General features: G+C 44.1%; 1 protein-coding gene across 2 annotated transcripts; it reads right to left on the minus strand.

The window, feature by feature from the left end:
- Window positions 1-223: 223 nt before the first annotated feature.
- LOC124661514 (transcription factor bHLH168-like) lies at window positions 224-21,408 on the minus strand. 2 transcript variants are annotated; one of them, XM_047200344.1, is made up of 4 exons: window positions 21,311-21,408; window positions 21,021-21,201; window positions 949-1,338; window positions 224-513 (listed from the first exon to the last, which is right to left on the minus strand). In XM_047200344.1, exons 2-4 carry the CDS (start codon window positions 21,195-21,197, stop codon window positions 439-441), a joined length of 642 nt encoding a protein of 213 aa, XP_047056300.1. In that variant the 5' UTR covers window positions 21,198-21,201; window positions 21,311-21,408; the 3' UTR covers window positions 224-438. The 2 variants fall into 2 exon arrangements, with proteins under 2 accessions (XP_047056300.1, XP_047055671.1); XM_047199715.1 differs by lacking the exon at window positions 21,311-21,408 and having other exon boundaries at window positions 21,021-21,269.
- Between the last annotated feature and the right edge of the window lie 1,586 nt (window positions 21,409-22,994).

The raw sequence follows: 22,994 nt of genomic DNA on the forward strand, positions 1-22,994 counted from the left end.
GCATCCAGCTTTGCAAGCTCATGGGCAACATTATTATAGGTGCGGCGGCTAAAAGAAAATTAGAAGGATTCGAAATTTAGAATATAAAGACTTCTAGCCTCCTTTACCAACACATTGATTTCAGATTTGTCGTAGTCTTTGCTCTTGAGGGCTTGCATCAGATTTAAAATATGTAACCTGGAATACAGAAGTCTCCTTTTCAAGAAATTGAACACTGAGAACGTTGTGACAGATAAACTTGCGAATAAAATTATACATGCTGATGGATCGAACAAAGACCAACTTAATTTTCTGTGTAAACCGGTGATGTTGTGAAGTAAACATGGAGAATGATTACATATGTTGTTTAATCCATTGTATTGGGTAACTAACTAACCATCATGTATCGCCTGAGTGATGTTTCTGATATTCTCTCCATGGTATATTGATTGATATGACTTATCCATTATATACCAATGCTCCCAGTCTTTCTGAGACCCTTGAAACATCAACGCCAATTCTTGAGCTGAAAGCCTGCACAGTTTACAGGGAGAAGATTTATTGATGTGTAAAAGAAGAATATGATTCTATTGATTATGGAAAATAATTAAAAGAGAAAAAATTAATAACCATCATTTGAAAGAAAGCATCGACTGTACCTTCTTATGTATATTGTCTCCTTTCATAAATACATAAATTCCGAGAGAGTGTGATGTCTAGATTTCTTAATTTTGCCTAGTAAAATATGAAAACAGTTTCCGCCGTAAAAAATGGAAACAGTTAAGCCTAATATACTACAAGTAGTGTTGTTAGATTTTGCTCAAAAATAAAATATCATTATACATTCTTAATGCATTTTCTAGCAAGTTAAAAATATAAGCAGAACACTAAAAAATGTGTACAATGTCATCAAGTTTCAACAGAGGATGCATTTGATTGGGTATGGCGTTGTAGGTCATATTTGATTACCCTGGAGTGTATGCTGTAGAATATTTTATGCCTAGCCACGGAATGGTTTGCATTGACAATCTCCGCGCCTTCTTCCTGGTGTATGGCGATCACCTCATGGAGCTTTATCGGTCTCTTTACGCTGCATATCAGCATCACGTCCATGCTCGAATCGTTGTGATACCGAACCTCCACTACCGGTGCAAGCAACCCTTTTTCTTCTTTCTCAACTTCTAACTCTGACCCTATGCTACCACTCATCATCGTCGAGACGGCACTACAAGCTCCTCCTCTTAATCTAGCCACATATTGTGCAGAGCTCCTCCTTTTGTGTAGCTCGTCAACCCTATCCTTGAGCCTTTTGATGTATGTTACTGCTTCATCCAAGCTGCCCAACAATGTCAATGTATCCTACATAATTTTTGCACCATAAAGTTAATAGAAACATGCATTAGAGCAAAACAGAAACTCATATTCGAATATGCTGATTTCTTTCATCCCATATAATTAACATTGTGAAGTTGAAATTTCTAATTCGGGCCATTTCATCTCCTTGTGGAATAATGGTTTCGGATACATTATGTTTATATGATTCTTTTCTAAATAGGATAACCCCCAGCCCCAGCGTCTTGGTGTAAATGTTCTAGAACCCTAATATCTGTTTTTTTATATTTCAAGATCCTCAAGGGGCATATAAAAAGGTGCACAAGGGAAGAGACTTGGAGTACAAGAAGCTAGGTCTAGAGTCCTATTCTAACTTAACGTCCGCCTTTGTATTATAAAATTTCTTCTTAGTCGTAGCGTTATTGAAGCGGATGACCTGCGACTGGATTTGATGTCTCACATTTTTGTCTCCTTATTTGCCTTGTCATCATCAATGTCCCTTTCTAGTGCATTTTCTTCCATCTCGCAGTTACACTCTGTGTCATGTACGCCAAGTAATGACGCGGACAATGTTGACTGGAGTTGTTGTTGATGTGTCGAGGTAGTCGAACATGATGTAGCCGTGGTCGAGATAGTCGTGGTTGATGTAGTACTCTCCGTAGTCGATGTAGTGCTAGTCGTAGTCGATGTAGCCACATTCTCCGGAAGCGCAAGCAAATGCGCGCTTCCTTTTTTCCTTTTTTGATGGAGATGCACTCTTGGGCGACGTTTTGAACCTTCAAAGGTACTGTCGTGGGCGACATTTTGCACCCTCAGGGATACCGTCGGAAGCATTTTGTGGATATAAGAGGACGCGGTGGTGATACCTCCAGCTTTGGTTGAACCTTCAAAGGTACTACCGTGGACGACGTTTTGCACCCTCAGGGATACCGTCAGAGGCATTTTGTGGATATAAGAGGACGTGGTGTAGGTGAGACCACCAGCTTTGGTAGAACGGGAGGAAATCCACCGAGCACACTCCGGTTTTGCAAGAATCATGTGCATGGTTGTAGTGTGTCGATGCAGTCTTAGCCATTGGACGCTTGTAATGTCGTCGCTGTTGTCGTGGGACACACTCAATGTCGTGGTCGTCTCCCTTTCAATTGTACTATCATTGTACTATCAGCGGGTGATGTGTTGACGAGATTGTTTTGTTAATGAAGACCACATTGATGTAGACCTTGGCGATGATTGTTAGGCATGTCGGAGCAGCAGAGGTGTGGCCAATGGCGTTCCTCTTGAAGGCGTCTCTCACGATGGTGATGATTTCGATACTGTGTTGCGTGTGGGTTCAAAACTTATATTATCTAGATCTTCGGGCTTTATATTTAAAGTCAGGTCTATGGCCTTATATTTAGAAGTTGCCGATAATTGGATCTTGGCCTAGTGTTTGGATGGTGATGTCGCTTATCGTGCTCGACGAATATCTTGGCTTGTAGCCTAGCTATGAAAAGTCGTAGTACGACTTATTGTCGTTGTTCGGCTCGGTGGATCCGATGCAGAGTTTGTTCTGATGCAATTCTCGCACATGCATAATTATGATCGTTGTAGTTGCGATGCTGGAGCCAACTTATGTGGAACTTGGATCGTATGCTTACTCCTGGGTGACCGAGGGTCCAGGAGGGCACCCTCCGGTGGTCGGTGCCATGTGGAGAAGCATGGTGAGTTGGTGAAATCGTGTCGCTCGGTGATACCATCTAGTTGTGGATGTAGAGCCCTCGAGGCGCACACGTTCTTGAGAACCGATGGTGGGCACGAACCCAATCTTCCTGCCCCCGCGTCGCTCCCGCTGGGGCGACTCGGGCGGCGTCCAAACCTAGCGCCGCCAGGCCCCTCCTTCCACATTTCCCCCTCCCTTGCCGCCCCCTGAGGTGACCGCCGGAAAGCCGTGCGGCTGCTGAGGACGGTGGCGGCGAGGATCTCGTCGCTCCGCTTCGATTTGGAGGACTACATGACCGGGGTGGCGGTCCTTCAGGCGAGGCGACGACGCGCGCGGTAGGCGTCGGCGCGGGTGACCCTGGCCGTCGGTCGCGACCTCTTGGGAGGTTGGACCGTGGCGGGTGGTGGCTGCGGCATGGAGGCCACCTCCCCGTCAGATCGAGGTTGTTCCCCCTCTTCTCTCTCTCCTCCCTGATTTTGGCTTAGCGGCGCCTTGCTACTCGCTCTGGATTGCGGTGGGAGCTGGTGTGTGGTTCGGGACCGGGGGAAACCCTAGGTTGGCTGGCTCGGCCCAGCAGCGGCCGCACCTGCGGGCGCCGTTCTTCCTCCTTGGAGGCATGGCTGAGGTCCCCTGTCTCCACCCCGACCAACCTCCCGGGTGAAAGCCCAAAATCTCTCAAATTGGGCGGCGTCGATGTGCTGCACGCCGTATCCTCCTTGGAGGCGTCGCCTGGGGAGTGCGATGCTCGGTGAGGTTGAAGGTGGAAACTTCGGTCTCGTGCAGTTGCTCCAGGTGGCTTTCCTGCTTCTCACTGGCCGTCCTTAGGCCGCGGCGGTTTGGCCGGTGTGGTGTGCTCCCCCTTCCTAGTGGTCGTGTACTGGGGCTGCCTCGGAGCTCAAGTTCAGCACTTCCCCAGCTCTCGGGTGAGCTTTTCCCATGACCGATGTTTCGACGCCTTCGAGCCAAGGCGGGTAGGGGCCCTCTTCGGTGTGGGAACTGGAATGTGTTTTGGTGCTTCCAGTTCAGGGGGCCTTCCTCGCTCATGAATCTCCATCCTGCTCTTTAGCATTGCCTCGTCGCGCCTTCACTGCTCGTTGCCCTCGGTGCTGGAGAGTTGTAGTCTTCGCTTTGCATGTCTCTTTGGTGCTTGCTAGTAGTGTTGAGTTGTAAGCCTTTCAGGGTGTGCCCTTGTATCGTTCGGCCATTATGTTGTGTTGTGTGGTGTTGTGTGTGTGGGTGTTTGTTCGGTTCGCCTTGTGTAATCCCTGGCTGGTTGTTGGCTTTGTTAACTCAAAGCTGGACTCCTAGTGAGCCTACTGTTTAAAAAAACATTCTTGAGAACCTGACACAGCCGGCCGGTATGCAAGCTCATGTGGCACTTGGAGTCCTCTAGAGATTCATGGTGGCATGGTGCGGCTTATCTCCATAGATTCATGGCGGCGTACTGAAGCCAACGCGTGTCTTCTCTGGATGTTTATTACTACCGCCATGCACCATAAGATGGATCTTGTCCACTAGACTCGGCCATGTGCTGAACGCTTGGCACTAGGTGTCAACGGGTTCACCGGAATTTGAGGGCATCTCAAAGATCGTCGGAATGTGGGTAAATGAAAAATCGATCTAATGTGAAAATTTAGGAACTGGAAATTTGAAAATTTAAGAACCGGTCCCATCGTTGATTGAGACCGGGTGTCGCCCCCCCCCCCCCAAGGAGAAAATATTGATTTCCTCGGGGGCGGCGTGCGATGTGAAAGTGGAGGAAGTCATAGGATCGCTCTCATGTGACTAACCACTCTGGTACCATGAAAAAGTTGTAGAACCCTAATATATGTTTTTAATATGTACATGACCCTCAAGAGGTATATAAAAAGGGACACCTAGCTAGAGACAAGACTCTTGGAGTACAAGAAACTAGGTCTACAATCCTTGTCAAACTCTATGTCTACATATGTATTCTAAGTTTCTAAGAATCCGTTTTTTGCACGTGGTGTCATATTATACTTTCTAAACATAGGAGCTTTACTTACAACCTGCTATTTTTTCTTCATCACTTGAGTGTTCATAATAAAAAAAAAATTATCCATTCAAGATTGCGAGTCGATCGTTGAGGTTCCGTTTTGCCAGCATGTTGATATTTCTTTAGAGAGATATGTACCTGAGTACCTCCTAATAATGTTAGATCTTCACATACTTGTTATAAAGTATGAGCAACAGTAATGGCATGTATGATTAGTTTGTCTATTTGATTTCCTTTTAGAGTTATTATACTCTGAGTTTGACGAATGGTCGCATGGAAAGTCACATAAGACATTGATCCCTCTCACGAGCAAACTTAATGAAATAATATTATTGTTATATTTTTACTTTTTGACCTACCAATTTGGATCAGTAATTTTGCAAGATAAACCATATAATTTGTGTCAGCTTCCATCAAAACAAACAGGCATTTCAAATGGGACCTTTGATTTTACAGGAAGACTTGTTGCTACTCAGATTATGCCAGAATATATACTCAAATAGTCGTTAAGCTAACAATTTGCAGTGCAGTAGCTAGATTCAACTAAGTAGAATGGAGAACTGGACCTAGGTTTAAGAACATGTACTTCAGGTAAGAGCATCTCCAGTCGTGTTCCCCAAACCGTCCCCCAAACGGCGCCGGATCGAGCGTTTGGGGGACGTGTTTTGTTCGTGCCGCGTTTGGGGGACATCGCTTCCTAGTCACGTCCCTCAAACGCCGCCCCAAACATGAAATAATGGTTTTTGAAAACACAACCATTTATTAGTATGCGGAGATTGTTTTCAAATTAAAATACAACAAACAATAAAACAACTAAACAAATGTAATAAATAGGGCTAGATCAAGGTGCCGCGGTATTTGCTGATAATCCTTTGATCCTCCACAAATGCTCAACTAGATCAACTTGAAGTTGCTCGTGAACATTGTTGTCACGGATCTCTGCGTGCATGGCGAGGAAATCAGCAAAATCTGCAGGCAACTCATGATCAACCTCCGCAAGAGGGCCCTGACACTCATAGGGACCAACATGTGTCCTGACATGATTCTTGCGGTCATCCTCGATGATCATGTTGTGCATGATCACACAAGCCTGCATCACATCCCACATTTGATCGTGAGACCAGCTTAGAGCAGGGTACCGGACAATTGCAAATTAAGCTTGAAGCACACCAAATGCCCGCTCGACATCCTTCTTGCAAGCCTCCTGTCGCGCAACAAAGTGGGAATTCTTCTGACCTGATGGATTCGAGATTGTTTTGACAAAAGTGGCCCATTCTGGATATATACCATATGCTAGATAATAGCCTTTGGTATATTGGTGGCCATTGACCTCATAGTGCATGGTGGAGCATGACCTTCCACTAATCTGCTGAACACCGGAGACTGCTGCAACACGTTGATGTCATTGTGTGATCCCGCCATGCCAAAGAAAGAATGCCAAATCCAGAGGTCATAATCTACCAAAGCTTCAAGCACCACACTGCAATATCCATGACGCTCTTTGTATATACCTTGCCAAGCAAACGGGCAGTTCTTGCATGACCAGTGCATGCAATCGATGCTTCCAAGCATTCCAGGGAATCCTCTGGCAGCATTTTGTGCCATGATCCTTGCAGTCTCTTCCTAAGTTGGCCCTCTCAAGTAGTATTTGCCAAACTTTCCCACCACAACTCGGCAAAACCTGTACATGCACTTGTCAACACCCGGATTTTTAAGTCCAGATGCCTATTATGCCATACATCGCAATCCCAGGAATATTGTTGTTGCGAGACATAATAGTTGAATATCATAGAGTCATCATTTATTACAACACATAATCGTCTTACAAAGGTAGATCACATGATCCAATCTTACAATAGTAGTTGATCTATTGATCAACGAACATCACAAATAGCGGAAGCGAAGTAGTAGTGGCTATCTAATCCACAGGCCAACGCTTGACGTCAGGAGCGGTCCTAGTTGTCGTAGACGTCCTGTTGTCCATCTTCCTCGTACTGTTGTTCTCCTTCAAAGTCTGGCCATTTGAATAGCCAGGGACAAAGCCATGAGTACTTTAAAGTACTCGCAAACTAATACTAGTGTAAGAACTATCAATTCTAGTAAGGGGATACTAAGCTCTAGGTTTATTTGCATAAAGCCAAGTTTATTTCATAAACATTTAGTAAAGATGATTGATTCACTAGACTAACTCAAGTGGGAACATTAGTGTCATTCCCACAACTCGGTTGTGTTTTAATTCAAATCCACCCTTCACCTTTCAAAATTTAAAACACAAGTCATAGGTCACATTTTTGAAAATGGTCTGATGACGGAACAGTATGGCCTTTCCAACCGTCCTTAACCGTGGACGCGGCTATTCGAATAGGTTTACACTCTGCAGAGGTTGTACACTTGTGCCACAACTTTTGATTACATCCATCAGGGGTAACCCTGAATAATCGTAACTCAGTACGCGGATCATCAACCATAACCTTTTACTTATATATGCTAGTATGAGCACCTCTCCCCATGAGCTTGGCCTCCCGGTGGAAACCGCAGTCAACCCGGGAACTGCACGGGGCTTGGGCCGGACATTCACCTCTTCTTTAACGTCGTTTCGTTGTGTTGTGGAGGCAGCTTTGGGCATAACCCCGATGACGCTTGTTTAGAGGGAACCCATACTAAGACACATAAACTTCCGAGTTAAGCCCTACCCATAATCGGGTATTGTGGGGGTACTTGTAAATTGGAATGGTATCGCATCCGAACCCAACCATCGGTTTTCGTAAAATTCACCAAGTCATTCACCAGTCATATTCACCTTCAAAATCTTTCAATAGAATGCATCATCATTCCAAGGTTTTCAAAGTCATTGGTTTTCACAAGTTCCCATCTCTAATAGTCAATCTTAATCTTTAGCACTAGCAATTAGTTATGAGGGGTGCTAAATAACCTGGATTGCTCTAGGCTAAGTTTGATACTCTTGCACTACTGCATAACTAAACAAAAATGAATCATGAATCAAAAAGTAACTTTGATAAATAAACTCAAGTAAAGTTTTGATAAACCAAAGTCAAAAACTTGTAAGGTAAAAACTTGGGATAGGATCATTATGCATAAATTAAATGGGGGTGAGGCCTTGCTCTTGTAGAGCTTTGCCTTAGGGTATCTTGCAAGAATATTAGCTTGCCTTGGTTGGTGTATGGATCAAAATGTTCCTCCTTCTTCTCCGTAGATGTTCTCGTCGTCCCCTTTGTAGCCTTCGGTACTAGCGTCTATAAACGAATACGAGGATACAATCACCACACAAAACTTGCATGCTAGACTAAACACACCAAAGATTCACACAAGCCTATGCTAGCATCACATCTTATTAGCATGGTGATTTACTTTGTTTTATTTTAAAGAAAACAATAATTTCCTCTCATTATAATTATTTATTAGTATAACTCTTTAATGCTTTGGAGGAAATAGTTTCCTCTCATATTAATTAATGTTTCTATTTATTTATTTGGAGAACTAATCTCCTCTCATTAAATATTGTTAAGATTTAATTTCCTCAAATACTAAGGTATGAGCACATGTTGACTAAGGTCAACACTTCACACTTATTATTTGAGAAACATGATTTAAATGAGGGAATACACCTCATGCAATTTAATACCAACATAGTAATGATTTAATATCATCAAATAATTCCATATGAGAGTTAATAGACCAGGGTCTCTACCTCATGTAGAATTACTTGAGACAAAGGTTTAAATGAGAGGGATACCTCTCATATGATTTAATAATTAGTTGGAACAATTTAAATGCTACTATGGCAATCATTTAATATTCTTAAGTGAGGAAATATGAGACCAAGCAACAAGGGTCATCACATTACTTAATATTACTTGTGAGAATGATTTAAATGAGGTGCTACACCTCATAGATTTAAATTCCTAAAATTTGAAATGTAGGTCTTTAAAGAATTCATTTCTTTGCATTACCTAAAATTAAGATTTAATCTCTCCATATCATAATAAGGTATGAAATATAGGTTGACCCAAAAGTCAACATTTCATATCTATTATATGTGAGTTCCATTTAATTTGAAGTGCTACACTTCACATAGTTTTAATACTTAACATCTAAATGAATTAAAATCTCTAAGTAATAATTCTCAAGGGTTCATTAGCCAAAGTCATTCCCCTTGGTTATTAGTACTTAGGATCAAAACTTAAATGAGAGGTAAATCTCATGTTAGGGTTGAGTTTGAATTTCAACTTAAAATATTCTAGAAATGACTACATAGCCATTTTATTTGATCTAGTCCATGATCATACAAACAACAGGGCTATGTTATTGCATAATCAATTAGAGGACATCATTTGCGATTTATTAGAATTGGAATTACTTCAAAATCTATTTTGGTTGATTTTTAAATAAAGTTTGAATGTGCAAAAGTCTCTGCCTTGTTATTTTTGTCATTTGAAATTTAATACGAATTTGGATATGAGGCCAGTGGCATCATTTAGACAATTTCATGGGCTTTCCAATTATATAAAATTTGTCAAATTTGGTGTAGTAGATTTTAAACTATTCAACTTTGAATTCAGCATCAGCATTGGATTTGAACTAAATGGAATAGATCATATTTGAATTATTGGGCCACGCGGGAAAACAGAATGGGCCGAAACGAATTAAACAGAGTAGCACGGCCCAGCAACACAGCCCGTGTGCGCGGGCCGCCTGACGAGGTGGGGGCCACCCGTCAGCGGTTCATAACCCGCGAAACGGTATGCGTTATGTGATCCGTTAGATCAGAACGCGATCGAACGGCCGTGGAGCCTCGTCGTCTCCGACGAGATCCCGGCGTGCTGGCGGCGTACCTAGGGGGTCGGAGGGCGCTGTAGGTCGCCGGCGGTCGATGTCGAGGTTCGAGGCGACATTGGCGAGGGGGAAGAGGCTCCTGGTACAGTGGCGGAGCTTGAGGAGGCGTGGATCACTGGCGATGGTCTGCGAGCTCCGGCGGCTCTGAGCTTCCAATTGGGGCGGCTCCGGCGAGATGAGGTGAAATTGGGTGGTCAGGCAGAGTCAGTGAGGAGAGGGAGGAGATTGGTGTGAAGGGAGTGTGCTTGGGTGCCCCTATTTATAGATGGCGAGGTGTCCGACGGTGCTGTGAGAGGGTGTCCATGGCGCGGCCGCTCCGGTGTGCGAAAGGGCGTGGCGAAGATAGCATCTTGTAGGCGACGCCTAGGCGATGCTCAAGGTACAGCTAGAGCGTCCAAGGCGTGATAGAGTGGCTCGGGCGCATGCGAGTTCTGCCACGGCGTGCGCGGTATAATCCCGACGAGGACGACGGTGACGAGGCGGCCGCAGGCGTTTGAGTGTGGCTAGCTGGTAGAGGGCGAGTAGGCGATCCTCGTTTCAGTGATAGGGATGCAGGGGGAGGACGGCGTCGATCAAGTGCTGGGCGTCCTGGCGCGTCCTTGCGTGGCCAGAGCGCGATCACCGCGCGTGCTGGCATGATCTGGCGGGTTTTGGGCGAGCGCGTTCCGGCCAATACCGTGGCTTGGCGAGGCTGGGCCGTGTACCGCCTGTGTCCTTGTGTTGCAGGGATACTCCAGGACAAGAAGAAGAGGTGAGATGGTGGCCAGGGATGGAGATGCCAAAGGTGGCCGAAAGTGCAATGGCATGCTCAGTTTTAGGGTTTTCTTCTCCCTCTCTCTCACTTTAATCGATCAAGGAGGTACTGGGAGGATGCAGGGGTCCTAGAGCTAGCTAATGATCACGAGTTTAAAGTGGTTTAGTGAAGAAACTGATGGATAATAGTGTGTAACACACTTCTGGATTCTTGCCTGCCAAGTGTTTGACACAATGCCCGCATGAATATTTTTGTCGAATTTTGGAATTCTTTTTGGTACATCTCAATTATATAATTAATGTGAGGTATTGGTGGTGGTGGCACTCAATTTGGAAGTGATTTGCAACATTTCAAATTTGAGGTGATCTTCTTCTCTCTCTCGGGTTCCCTCTTTGCCCTCTTATTCTGGTCAACCTAGTCAACTTTAGGGAGGGTGGTCAACATCAAAGTTACTCACCTTGACATGTTCTTGGATGACCTGGCTTTAGTTGACCTTGCTTAGTTTAAGAATTGAGAAATACAGAGGGGTAAAGTAGTGAAGAAAATAATTTTGGGTTAAGTGACCATTATCATATGTATGATGAAATCTTGATTTCTTGCTATTTGATTCTTGATCCAAGGATGCAAAAGTGTTAGTGTATCACATATAAGAGTTTTACAAGCAAGGGATCAAGCAATGGTGGCCTTGGTTGAAGATTTGCAAATTGGGCTAAATGTATGTGAGTGAATTTTGGGGATTTTCTCACTATGTGATTTCTCTTCATTTGAATTGACTTTGGTTGACTCTAATGTGATTCTTATTGGTTTAGAAACATTTTCAAACCATTGAAACCAATTCAAATGGTCTTGTTCAAAGATTTGCAAAAATGGCCATAACACATAAGAGGTGATGTGTCACTTTTTATTATTTTTGTAAAGTGTTGATCTTGCTTCACTTGGACATGGGTTAGGGTCAATTTAGGGTTATATGAAGTTTAGAAATGGTCTCACATCCTTTGGTCAAGGTTTAAAGTCATAGGGCAAAAATTGATTATTATGGCTATGTGTCACATATGCCTTTATGCATATGTTGCATTTTAGTTTTAGTTTGACTTGGTTTGGCCCAAATGGTGTGGTTGAGTGTTGAAATGGTATATAGGAGTGATCCCACCATTCATAACAAATATTAGGGTCAGTGTTCCCAAATTCATAAATTTGCATTTTACTCTCATATGCCTCTATGGCATTTTTAGTTTCTTTTTAATTTCTTTGGTTTCACTTTGGATTTGGTTTGATAAGTGCTAGGTAGAGTGTATGAAGGTTTTCCAAACCTCTAACAAAGTAGAAAGGTCTAGGGTAAAGATTTGTAAAAATAACCATAGGCACATATACCTTTTTCTTATTTAATTTTCTTTTATTTTATTTTAGCTAGGATGGTGGAAATAGGGGTGAGTTTTAGGGTTTAAGGTTATTTCAAACTACTATAACAATCAATCATGCAATAGCACAAGAATTAAACAAGATCACTATGTATCATACTTCATTTAATAAAAGTTTTTGTTGGTTCCAAAATTTGGAACAAGGGAAATTCATTTGTTTTGTTTTGAATTTTTGAGATGTTACAAACCCTTCCCCCTTAAACAAATCTCGTCCCGAGATTTTAAGAAAAGTTAGGTTCCTAAGAGAGATTGAATATTTTATTAACAGGCAGACATACTTGGCATGGTCTGGGGTGCTTCCTGGGCTTCAGTGGCATTCAAGCGGTAGTAACGACCGTTGCGGTTGTGTGGGTAGTTTGGGGCAAACTTCCTTCCAGTTGTGGCATAGCGCGCTGCTGCGGCGCTTGCAGCGGTATTGAAGGCAGTCCTAGCAAGCTTCTTGGGGCATTCATTGGAGTAATGACCCACAATTCAACATTCATAGCAGGTTACCGTTGACTTGTCCTTTTGGGTAATGGGTACAGCATTGCTTCCAGTCCTTGGGGCATTGTTGGCGGCTTTTATCGGGCACTTCCTAGAGTAATGACCAGTAACACCACATTCATAGCAAGTCACAGTGGACTTGCCTCTGGGGGCATGGTTGGGTATTGAGATGAGCTGCTCCAGTGATGCTATTCTGACGCGGAGGCGAGCAATGAGGTAGTCCTTCTTGGCGTGTTGATGACGAAGTGCCTTGCGCTCCATGGCAAGGATGTTGATGGTGTCAGTCATCTTGGCGTGCTCAATGTGCGTCTGGTTGGCTTGGGCACGGGGGTTGTTGCGGGTAGGAGGGGCCATCTGAACAATAGGTAGATCATAAGGTAAGGGGGGAATTTCTATGGTTTATTTGAGATAAACTTGAAAAGTTTTAAAACTTGAGTAGTGTTGAGGGGGTACAACCAACAACACTTTTTCATTCATACCAAACATCACACATTACAAGGCTAACACACCGTTGGTTTTAAGAACCATTCATCGCTCTACGATACAAGGGGATCCTGATACAAACTTACACCTACACATGTGAACTAGTGCAACTACTCATCCTCATCATCCACATCGATCGGGATGATTCCATCCTCTCCGGCCTCCAGAAACTCATAGTCCTCCTCTTCAGTGAATTCGTCCTCCTCGAAGTCCTCTTCATCACTCAGGAAGGCTTCTCCTCCCTGAATGTCTTCACCGTCTTCATCCATCCCATTCAGCTGATCTTCTTGAGCCTTGACAGTGGCCTCCAAGGATACTATCCGGCGCGAAGGCGCTCGATGGTAACGTCATTCTCGGCACGCTGCGGACGGAGTGACTTGCGGTCCTTGGCGAGCAGCTTGATAGCATCGGCATGATGAGCCAATGCCATGTGGGTCCGGTTGGCGTAGGCACGCGAGTTGTCCAGCTCCTTCCGGGTGTGGAACAGACATGAAGTCCGGGTGATCCACATGGTGCCTCAGCTCGGGGTGGAGCGGCAGGTCCATGGGTTCTCCATCGGAGTCACGCCTTGCGAGATGCGCAAAGCGCTCTCCCCGGATGGCGGCCTCATTCTGCCCGCATAGACGGGCAAGTGCTTCTCGAAGAGCACGTGTCGGTCCGTCCAGCCGCTTGCCTTCCCCGAAAGAGAAGAGGATCCTCTCGGAAGTAGGAGGCTCCATCTTGCCTCTCGGATCAGCGGTGATCACCCACCGAAGCTCCCCACCGTGCTGGTCGTTGACCTCAACTCCGTGGAACTCGGGGTGGGGGCGTCCAAGAAAGTTCGACAGGGCATCAAGGTCCCTCTCGAAGCTCAAGTCTCCGCCATTCCCAAGCTGGTAAAACTTGACGTTGGTTGGCTCCATCTGAAAGGGAAATAGATGAGTAAGTTTAGAGAGTGAACAAGTGTGTCAAAATTTTATGTAGGTTTATAAGGAAGAGCATGACTTCTTATTTTTAACAAGATCTCAAAGATACGAAAGTGACTAAGTTTTTCCAAAAATATTCACTTCTTTTGTTTTTGAACTTAGGTTTTTCAGAACGTCCATTCTAACTAGGGTCTCCTAAGGTCAAACAATGGCTCTGATACCAACTTGTCAACACCCGGATTTTTAAGTCCAGATGCCTATTATGCCATACATCGCAATCCCAGGAATATTGTTGTTGCGAGACATAATAGTTGAATATCATAGAGTCATCATTTATTACAACACATAATCATCTTACAAAGGTAGATCACATGATCCAATCTTACAATAGTAGTTGATCTATTGATCAACGAACATCGCAAATAGCGGAAGCGAAGAAGTAGTGGCTATCTAATCCACAGGCCAACGCTTGACGTCAGGAGCGGTCCTAGTTGTCGTAGACGTCCTGTTGTCCATCTTCCTCGTACGGTTGTTCTCCTTCAAAGTCTGGCCATTTGAATAGCCAGGGACAAAGCCATGAGTACTTTAAAGTACTCGCAAACTAATACTAGTGTAAGAACTATCAATTCTAGTAAGGGGATACTAAGCTCTAGGTTTATTTGCATAAAGCCAAGTTTATTTCATAAACATTTAGTAAAGATGCTTGATTCACTAGACTAACTCAAGTGGGAACATTAGTGTCATTCCCACAACTCGGTTGTGTTTTAATTCAAATCCACCCTTCACCTTTCAAAATTTAAAACACAAGTCATAGGTCACATTTTTGAAAATGGTCTGATGACGGAACAAGTATGGCCTTTCCAACCGTCCTTAACCGTGGACGCGGCTATTCGAATAGGTTTACACTCTGCAGAGGTTGTACACTTGTGCCACAACTTTTGATTACATCCGTCGGGGTAACCCTGAATAATCGTAACTCGATACGCGGATCATCAACCATAACCTTTTACTTATATATGCTAGTATGAGCACCTCTCCCCATGAGCTTGGCCTCCCGGTGGAAACCGCAGTCAACCCGGGAACCGCACGGTGGCTTGGGCCGGACATTCACCTCTTCTTTAACGTCGTTTCGTTGTGTTGTGGAGGCAGCTTTGGGCATAACCCCGATGACGCTTGTTTAGAGGGAACCCATACTAAGACACATAAACTTCCAGTTAAGCCCTACTCATAATCAGGTATTGTGGGGGTACTTGTAAATTGGAATGGTATCGCATCCGAACCCAACCATCAGTTTTCGTAAAATTCACCAAGTCATTCACCAGTCATATTCACCTTCAAAATCTTTCAATAGAATGCATCATCATTCCAAGGTTTTCAAAGTCATTGGTTTTCACAAGTTCCCATCTCTAATAGTCAATCTTAATCTTTAGCACTAGCAACTAGTTATGAGGGGTGCTAAATAACCTGGATTGCTCTAGGCTAAGTTTGATACTCTTGCACTACTCCATAACTAAACAAAAATGAATCATGAATCAAAAAGTAACTTTGATAAATAAACTCAAGTAAAGTTTTGATAAACCAAAGTCAAAAACTTGTAAGGTAAAAACTTGGGATAGGATCATTATGCATAAATTAAATGGGGGTGAGGCCTTGCTCTTGTAGAGCTTTGCCTTAGGGTATCTTGCAAGAATATTAGCTTGCCTTGGTTGGTGTATGGATCAAAATGTTCCTCCTTCTTCTCCGTAGATGTTCTCGTCGTCCCCTTCGTAGCCTTCGGTACTAGCGTCTATAAACGAATACGAGGATACAATCACCACACAAAACTTGCATGCTAGACTAAACACACCAAAGATTTACACAAGCCTATGCTAGCATCACATCTTATTAGCATGGTGATTTACTTTGTTTTATTTTAAAGAAAACAATAATTTCCTCTCATTATAATTATTTATTAGTATAACTCTTTAATGCTTTGGAGGAAATAGTTTCCTCTCATATTAATTAATGTTTCTATTTATTTATTTGGAGAACTAATCTCCTCTCATTAAATATTGTTAAGATTTAATTTCCTCAAATACTAAGGTATTACTTCACACTTATTATTTGAGAAACATGATTTAAATGAGGGAATACACCTCATGCAATTTAATACCAACATAGTAATGATTTAATATCATCAAATAATTCCATATGAGAGTTAATAGACCAGGGTCTCTACCTCATGTAGAATTACTTGAGACAAAGGTTTAAATGAGAGGGATACCTCTCATATGATTTAATAATTAGTTGGAACAATTTAAATGCTACTATGGCAATCATTTAATATTCTTAAGTGAGCAAATATGAGACCAAGCAACAAGGGTCATCACATTACTTAATATTACTTGTGAGAATGATTTAAATGAGGTGCTACACCTCATAGATTTAAATTCCTAAAATTTGAAATGTAGGTCTTTAAAGAATTCATTTCTTTGCATTACCTAAAATTAAGATTTAATCTCTCCATATCATAATAAGGTATGAAATATAGGTTGACCCAAAAGTCAACATTTCATATCTATTATATGTGAGTTCCATTTAATTTGAAGTGCTACACTTCACATAGTTTTAATACTTAACATCTAAATGAATTAAAATCTCTAAGTAATAATTCTCAAGGGTTCATTAGCCTAAGTCATTCCCCTTGGTTATTAGTACTTAGGATCAAAACTTAAATGAGAGGTAAATCTCATGTTAGGGTTGAGTTTGAATTTCAACTTAAAATATTCTAGAAATGACTACATAGCCATTTTATTTGATCTAGTCCATGATCATACAAACAACAGGGCTATGTTATTGCATAATCAATTAGAGGACATCATTTGCGATTTATTAGAATTGGAATTACTTCAAAATCTATTTTGGTTGATTTTTAAATAAAGTTTGAATGTGCAAAAGTCTCTGCCTTGTTATTTTTGTCATTTGAAATTTAATACGAATTTGGATATGAGGCCAGTGGCATCATTTAGACAATTTCATGGGCTTTCCAATTATATAAAATTTGTCAAATTTGGTGTAGTAGATTTTAAACTATTCAACTTTGAATTCAGCATCAGCATTGGATTTGAACTAAATGGAATAGATCATATTTGAATTATTGGGCCACGCGGGAAAACAGAATGGGCCGAAACGAATTAAACAGAGTAGCACGGCCCAGCAACACAGCCCGTGTGCGCGGGCCGCCTGACGAGGTGGGGGCCACCCGTCAGCGGTTCATAACCCGCGAAACGGTATGCGTTATGTGATCCGTTAGATCAGAACGCGATCGAACGGCCGTGGAGCCTCGTCGTCTCCGACGAGATCCCGGCGTGCTGGCGGCGTACCTAGGGGGTCGGAGGGCGCTGTAGGTCGCCGGCGGTCGATGTCGAGGTTCGAGGCGACGTTGGCGAGGGGGAAGAGGCTCCTGGTACAGTGGCGGAGCTTGAGGAGGCGTGGATCACTGGCGATGGTCTGCGAGCTCCGGCGGCTCTGAGCTTCCAATTGGGGCGGCTCCGGCGAGATGAGGTGAAATTGGGTGGTCAGGCAGAGTCAGTGAGGAGAGGGGAGGAGATTGGTGTGAAGGGAGTGTGCTCTGGGTGCCCCTATTTATAGATGGCGAGGTGTCCGACGGTGCTGTGAGAGGGTGTCCATGGCGCGGCCGCTCCGGTGTGCGAAAGGGCGTGGCGAGGACAGCATCTTGTAGGCGACGTCTAGGCGATGCTCAAGGTACAGCTAGAGCGTCCAAGGCGTGATAGAGTGGCTCGGGCGCATGCGAGTTCTGCCACGGCGTGCGCGGTATTATCCCGACGAGGACGACGGTGACGAGGCGGCCGCCGGCGTTTGAGTGTGGCTAGCTGGTAGAGGGCGAGTAGGCGATCCTTGTTTCAGTGATAGGGATGCAGGGGGAGGACGGCGTCGATCAAGTGCTGGGCGTCCTGGCGCGTCCTTGCGTGGCCAGAGCGCGATCACCGCGCGTGCTGGCATGATCTGGCGGGTTTTGGGCGAGCGCGTTCCGGCCAATACCGTGGCTTGGCGAGGCTGGGCCGTGTACCGCCTGTGTCCTTGTGTTGCGGGGATACTCCAGGACAAGAAGAAGAGGTGAGATGGTGGCCGGGGATGGAGATGCCAAAGGTGGCCGAAAGTGCAATGGCATGTTCGGTTTTAGGGTTTTCTTCTCCCTCTCTCTCTCACTTTAATCGATCAAGGAGGTACTGGGAGGATGCAGGGGTCCTAGAGCTAGCTAATGATCACGAGTTTAAAGTGGTTTAGTGAAGAAACTGATGGATAATAGTGTGTAACACAATTCGGGTTCTTGCCTGCCAAGTGTTTGACACAATGCCCGCATGAATATTTTTGTCGAATTTTGGAATTCTTTTTGGTACATCTCAATTATATAATTAATGTGAGGTATTGGTGGTGGTGGCACTCAATTTGGAAGTGATTTGCAACATTTCAAATTTGAGGTGATCTTCTTCTCTCTCTCGGGTTCCCTCTTTGCCCTCTTATTCTGGTCAACCTAGTCAACTTTAGGGAGGGTGGTCAACATCAAAGTTACTCACCTTGACATGTTCTTGGATGACCTGGCTTTAGTTGACCTTGCTTAGTTTAAGAATTGAGAAATACAGAGGGGTAAAGTAGTGAAGAAAATAATTTTGGGTTAAGTGACCATTATCATATGTATGATGAAATCTTGATTTCTTGCTATTTGATTCTTGATCCAAGGATGCAAAAGTGTTAGTGTATCACATATAAGAGTTTTACAAGCAAGGGATCAAGCAATGGTGGCCTTGGTTGAAGATTTGCAAATTTGGCTAAATGTATGTGAGTGAATTTTGGGGATTTTCTCACTATGTGATTTCTCTTCATTTGAATTGACTTTGGTTGACTCTAATGTGATTCTTATTGGTTTAGAAACATTTTCAAACCATTGAAACCAATTCAAATGGTCTTGTTCAAAGATTTGCAAAAATGGCCATAACACATAAGAGGTGATGTGTCACTTTTTATTATTTTTGTAAAGTGTTGATCTTGCTTCACTTGGACATGGGTTAGGGTCAATTTAGGGTTATATGAAGTTTAGAAATGGTCTCACATCCTTTGGTCAAGGTTTAAAGTCATAGGGCAAAAATTGATTATTATGGCTATGTGTCACATATGCCTTTATGCATATGTTGCATTTTAGTTTTAGTTTGACTTGGTTTGGCCCAAATGGTGTGGTTGAGTGTTGAAATGGTATATAGGAGTGATCCCACCATTCATAACAAATATTAGGGTCAGGGTTCCCAAATTCATAAATTTGCATTTTACTCTCATATGCCTCTATGGCATTTTTAGTTTCTTTTTAATTTCTTTGGTTTCACTTTGGATTTGGTTTGATAAGTGCTAGGTAGAGTGTATGAAGGTTTTCCAAACCTCTAACAAAGTAGAAAGGTCTAGGGTAAAGATTTGTAAAAATAACCATAGGCACATATACCTTTTTCTTATTTAATTTTCTTTTATTTTATTTTAGCTAGGATGGTGGAAAGAGGGGTGAGTTTTAGGGTTTAAGGTTATTTCAAACTACTATAACAATCAATCATGCAATAGCACAAGAATTAAACAAGATCACTATGTATCATACTTCATTTAATAAAAGTTTTTGTTGGTTCCAAAATTTGGAACAAGGGAAATTCATTTGTTTTGTTTTGAATTTTTGAGATGTTACAGCACTCAATGGCAGTAGACTCACTCATGCGAAGGTAGTCGTCATGTGTATCGGCAGGTGCTCCGTATGCAAGCATCCTCATGGCAGCGGTGCACTTCTGAATCGACGAGAGCCCGACATCGCCTACAGCGTCGTGCTTGAGCTTGAAGTAGGGGTCGAACTCTCAACGTCGTGGAGGATATTCATGAACAGACCCTTGCTCATCCTATACCGGTGCCGAAATTTGTCGGCATGTGTTGCCTCATTTGCGAAGTAGTCATTGTGCAGCACGGTATGCCCCTCCATTCTCTGCCGGGGCTTCGACTTCTTTCTCCCCGGCCTTGATCCTCCGCGGCGTGGCCTCTTCCTCTTCTCCGCCTCGGCGTCAAGCACGTCCTGGAGGGACGCGATGATCAGCAAATGCTCCCTGAGGTCATCGTCGAAGGCTTGCTCGTCCTCCAGCAGTAGGGCAATCATCTCGTCGTCGCTATCCATGTCTGAAGCAAAATCAATGGTTAAAATTGCGCCGCGGAAGACGTGGCAACGAACAGCGGCCAATCACGCGTACCTGGCAAGTCGTCGAGCACCTTGTGTGCGCGGAGGTGGGGCGGATTTGACGCCGCGTTCTGGGACGCGCTGGCGAAGCGGCGGCGGCGGAACGACCGGCGAGAGTGCCAGCCGCGACGACGGTGCCGACTCTCATAAGAGATCATTCGTCGAAACGGCCGGTAAATCCAGCGGCGGCGGAGGGGTGGGAAGCGCGGGAGGGAAGGAGCGACGAGAAAAAAGGCGCGAACCAACGGTTTATGGAAATAGTCGCCGACATGTGGGAGCCCGCGCGCCTCGCTTTTCGTTGTGTCCGGCGTGCCCGGAGCGTCCCTGTGGGGCGGGGACGGCCTGGGGGCACCGGACACCGTATCGGGCGCGCCGGACAAAAAGCGGCTTTGGGGAACGCGGCTGGGAACGTTTTTTTGTCCGGCACACTCCAAATCGCTTTGGGGACGGTTTGGGGGACGCGAGTGGAGATGCTGTAATAAGGTACTTTTCCTCTCACCAAAAACTAACACACACGCCCCTGTGTGTAATGACAAAAGTATCATGTGACTTCGTGTGTTGCCCTTGATGAGGAGAGCTAGCAACATATTGCCAGAAGATTAGATGCCCATATAACTTATTTGGTCTCCTTAATTACGATATTTTATGTGAAGAGAAGGGCTATAGTTAAGAACATATGTATAACTATTGTTAAAAATGCACGTGGAGCTGGATAAACCGCGCTACTTAGCATTCTCGTGTTTCCTTTCCTAGTCGAAATGGAGACTGCGGTACATAGCTAATGTAGGGAAAAAGATAAGAATGTAATTAAACAAAGAAATTACATTCAGCAATGCTTACAGTGGAGGAGCAGTGTTCTTTTGGGATTAAGGAGGCAAGCTTTGCATAAAGCTCCTTCATGTGCTGCCTCCTCTCCTTCTCCGTCTCCTTCCTCTCCACTGGCGCAGTCGTCGTGCTGCTGTTCATCCTGGTTCTCTTCACTACCATTTCTGCCTTAGCCTTCTCCTTTACCTCCATCTCTCTGACACACAAATATCCATCTATCTAGATATCACCTCTCAGCCTACATATAGACAGGAAGAATTCCACGTGGGAGAAGGAAAGACCAGGATAAGAGGAAGAAAACGTACCTGGCTTGGTCTAAATGGGAGGGATATTATGCGTGTATACGGATAAGAGCCGGCCAAAGGGAGGACTGCATAGGCTCTTAGAAATATGCCATGTACATAAAGACACTGCACACTTACGCTCAAATGGCTAGCTAGCTAGTATTAAAATATGTATATATGATGTATGGGCTGTGCTCCGGTGTCCCCCCCTTGGCGAACGACGTTCAGTGGTAAACGTGCGTTTGGTTCGTGACCAGAAAATATGGATGATCCCATCCCAAAAGCCGTATATTTATGAGAAAGGCTGGACCATATGATCCGCGAATTTCATGACTAATCTCACTAGCCGTCGGAGAATCCATGGCCGTTGACGCGACTCCGACACCTGCCACCGTCGTATGTGTGGCTCCCCAGCTCAGCGGCGGCCACCATGTCACGGCGAGCGGTGGGCTTGCTTTTCCGCGTGGCTCCCCAGCTCGACATCGGCGGCCTCCAGGGCGCGGTAAGCGACGGGCTTGATTTTCAACGTGGCTCCCTAGCTCGGCGGCGGCGGCCTCCATGGCGTGGCGAGCAACGAGCTTGCTACGTCTGCGCCACACCCAGTCGAAGAAACGGCCTCGCTAAGTATGTGCGGGTAGTGACCTTGCTAGGCACGGGTAGGCGGCCGCCCGGTAGGTCCGGCCTCCACCACAAAGGGAAAAGGACCCATTAATTACATATTAACCGGTGTGTTAATGGCATATTTATATTTTCTATTAATCGTTAATTAAACATATTTTATCCCATCCCATCCCGTACATGTTTGCCCATGAACCAAACACACATGTTAAGTCAACCCACGAAGGGGTATCAGCAGATCCTAGCCGTCTAAATAGAACAAAGTTTAGAGGGGGGGACACCGGAGCAATAGCCATGATGTATGTGGCTACAGACCTACAGTAGTACTAGTATATATAATATTTGGAGAGCCTACACATGCATGCTATTTGTGGGGGAGGGAGTATTAAAATATGTACCCTTTTCGCAAAACAAAAAGAAGGCACACTTAAATTCGCTGTTCAACATTTTATTTTAGGTTTGAGTATAATTTGTACTTATAATATATCCAAAAAAATTAAGGATGTTTATACATTCTGAGAACATATAATTTTGTACAAATTAGTGGTCAAAGTCATGCATCAAAGCAATGGTAAGGAAATCGGTAATCGTTAACTGCTCGGTCAGCTTGGGAGTAGCGATTAGTTGGAATTCGGACGATTAACTGATTTAATCGGTCGGCTATTAATCGGTGTAACCTACACAAATTAGCACGTAAAAAACAGTTTATATAAGAAAAATAATAGTATATGAGCCTCTATATGTCTGCCCCTACTTCTCTAGAGCCTAAAATCCCAGAAAAACATGTATGCTTCTCCTCCGTGATCTAATCTTCAAGGTCACGAGCGAATCAGGATCCACTAGTCGAAGCCGCGTTTCTTCCTTCCACTTCTTATCCTCTCACCTCTGAAGTTTATCTTCTTCCACCACCTACCTAGGGTACGACCCCTCTTACACCTAAACCACCTAATCTATCGAAGGTGCCCATGAGCTCCTGCACGAGCTACTCAAGGTGGTCGAGCTCCTGTATCTAGGCAACTGAGAGTAACTGATCTGGGAGAGCAAGGAACTAGTTGGCGACAACGGAATTCGAGCTGTTGGAGACTGC

Source organism: Lolium rigidum, chromosome 1, assembly GCF_022539505.1.
Source record: "Lolium rigidum isolate FL_2022 chromosome 1, APGP_CSIRO_Lrig_0.1, whole genome shotgun sequence".
Lineage (NCBI taxonomy): Eukaryota > Viridiplantae > Streptophyta > Magnoliopsida > Poales > Poaceae > Lolium > Lolium rigidum.

Excerpts from the sequence above, each read along its gene's own strand:
- LOC124661514 (XM_047200344.1), bottom strand. The coding sequence starts at position 21,197 with ATGGAGGTAAAGGAGAAGGCTAAGGCAGAAATGGTAGTGAAGAGAACC. Across the intron at positions 1,339-21,020 it reads AAGAACACTGCTCCTCCACT|GATACATTGACATTGTTGGG; the intron begins GTAAGCATTGCT and ends AAAATTATGTAG. Across the intron at positions 514-948 it reads TCTACAGCATACACTCCAGG|GCTTTCAGCTCAAGAATTGG; the intron begins GTAATCAAATAT and ends TAAACTGTGCAG.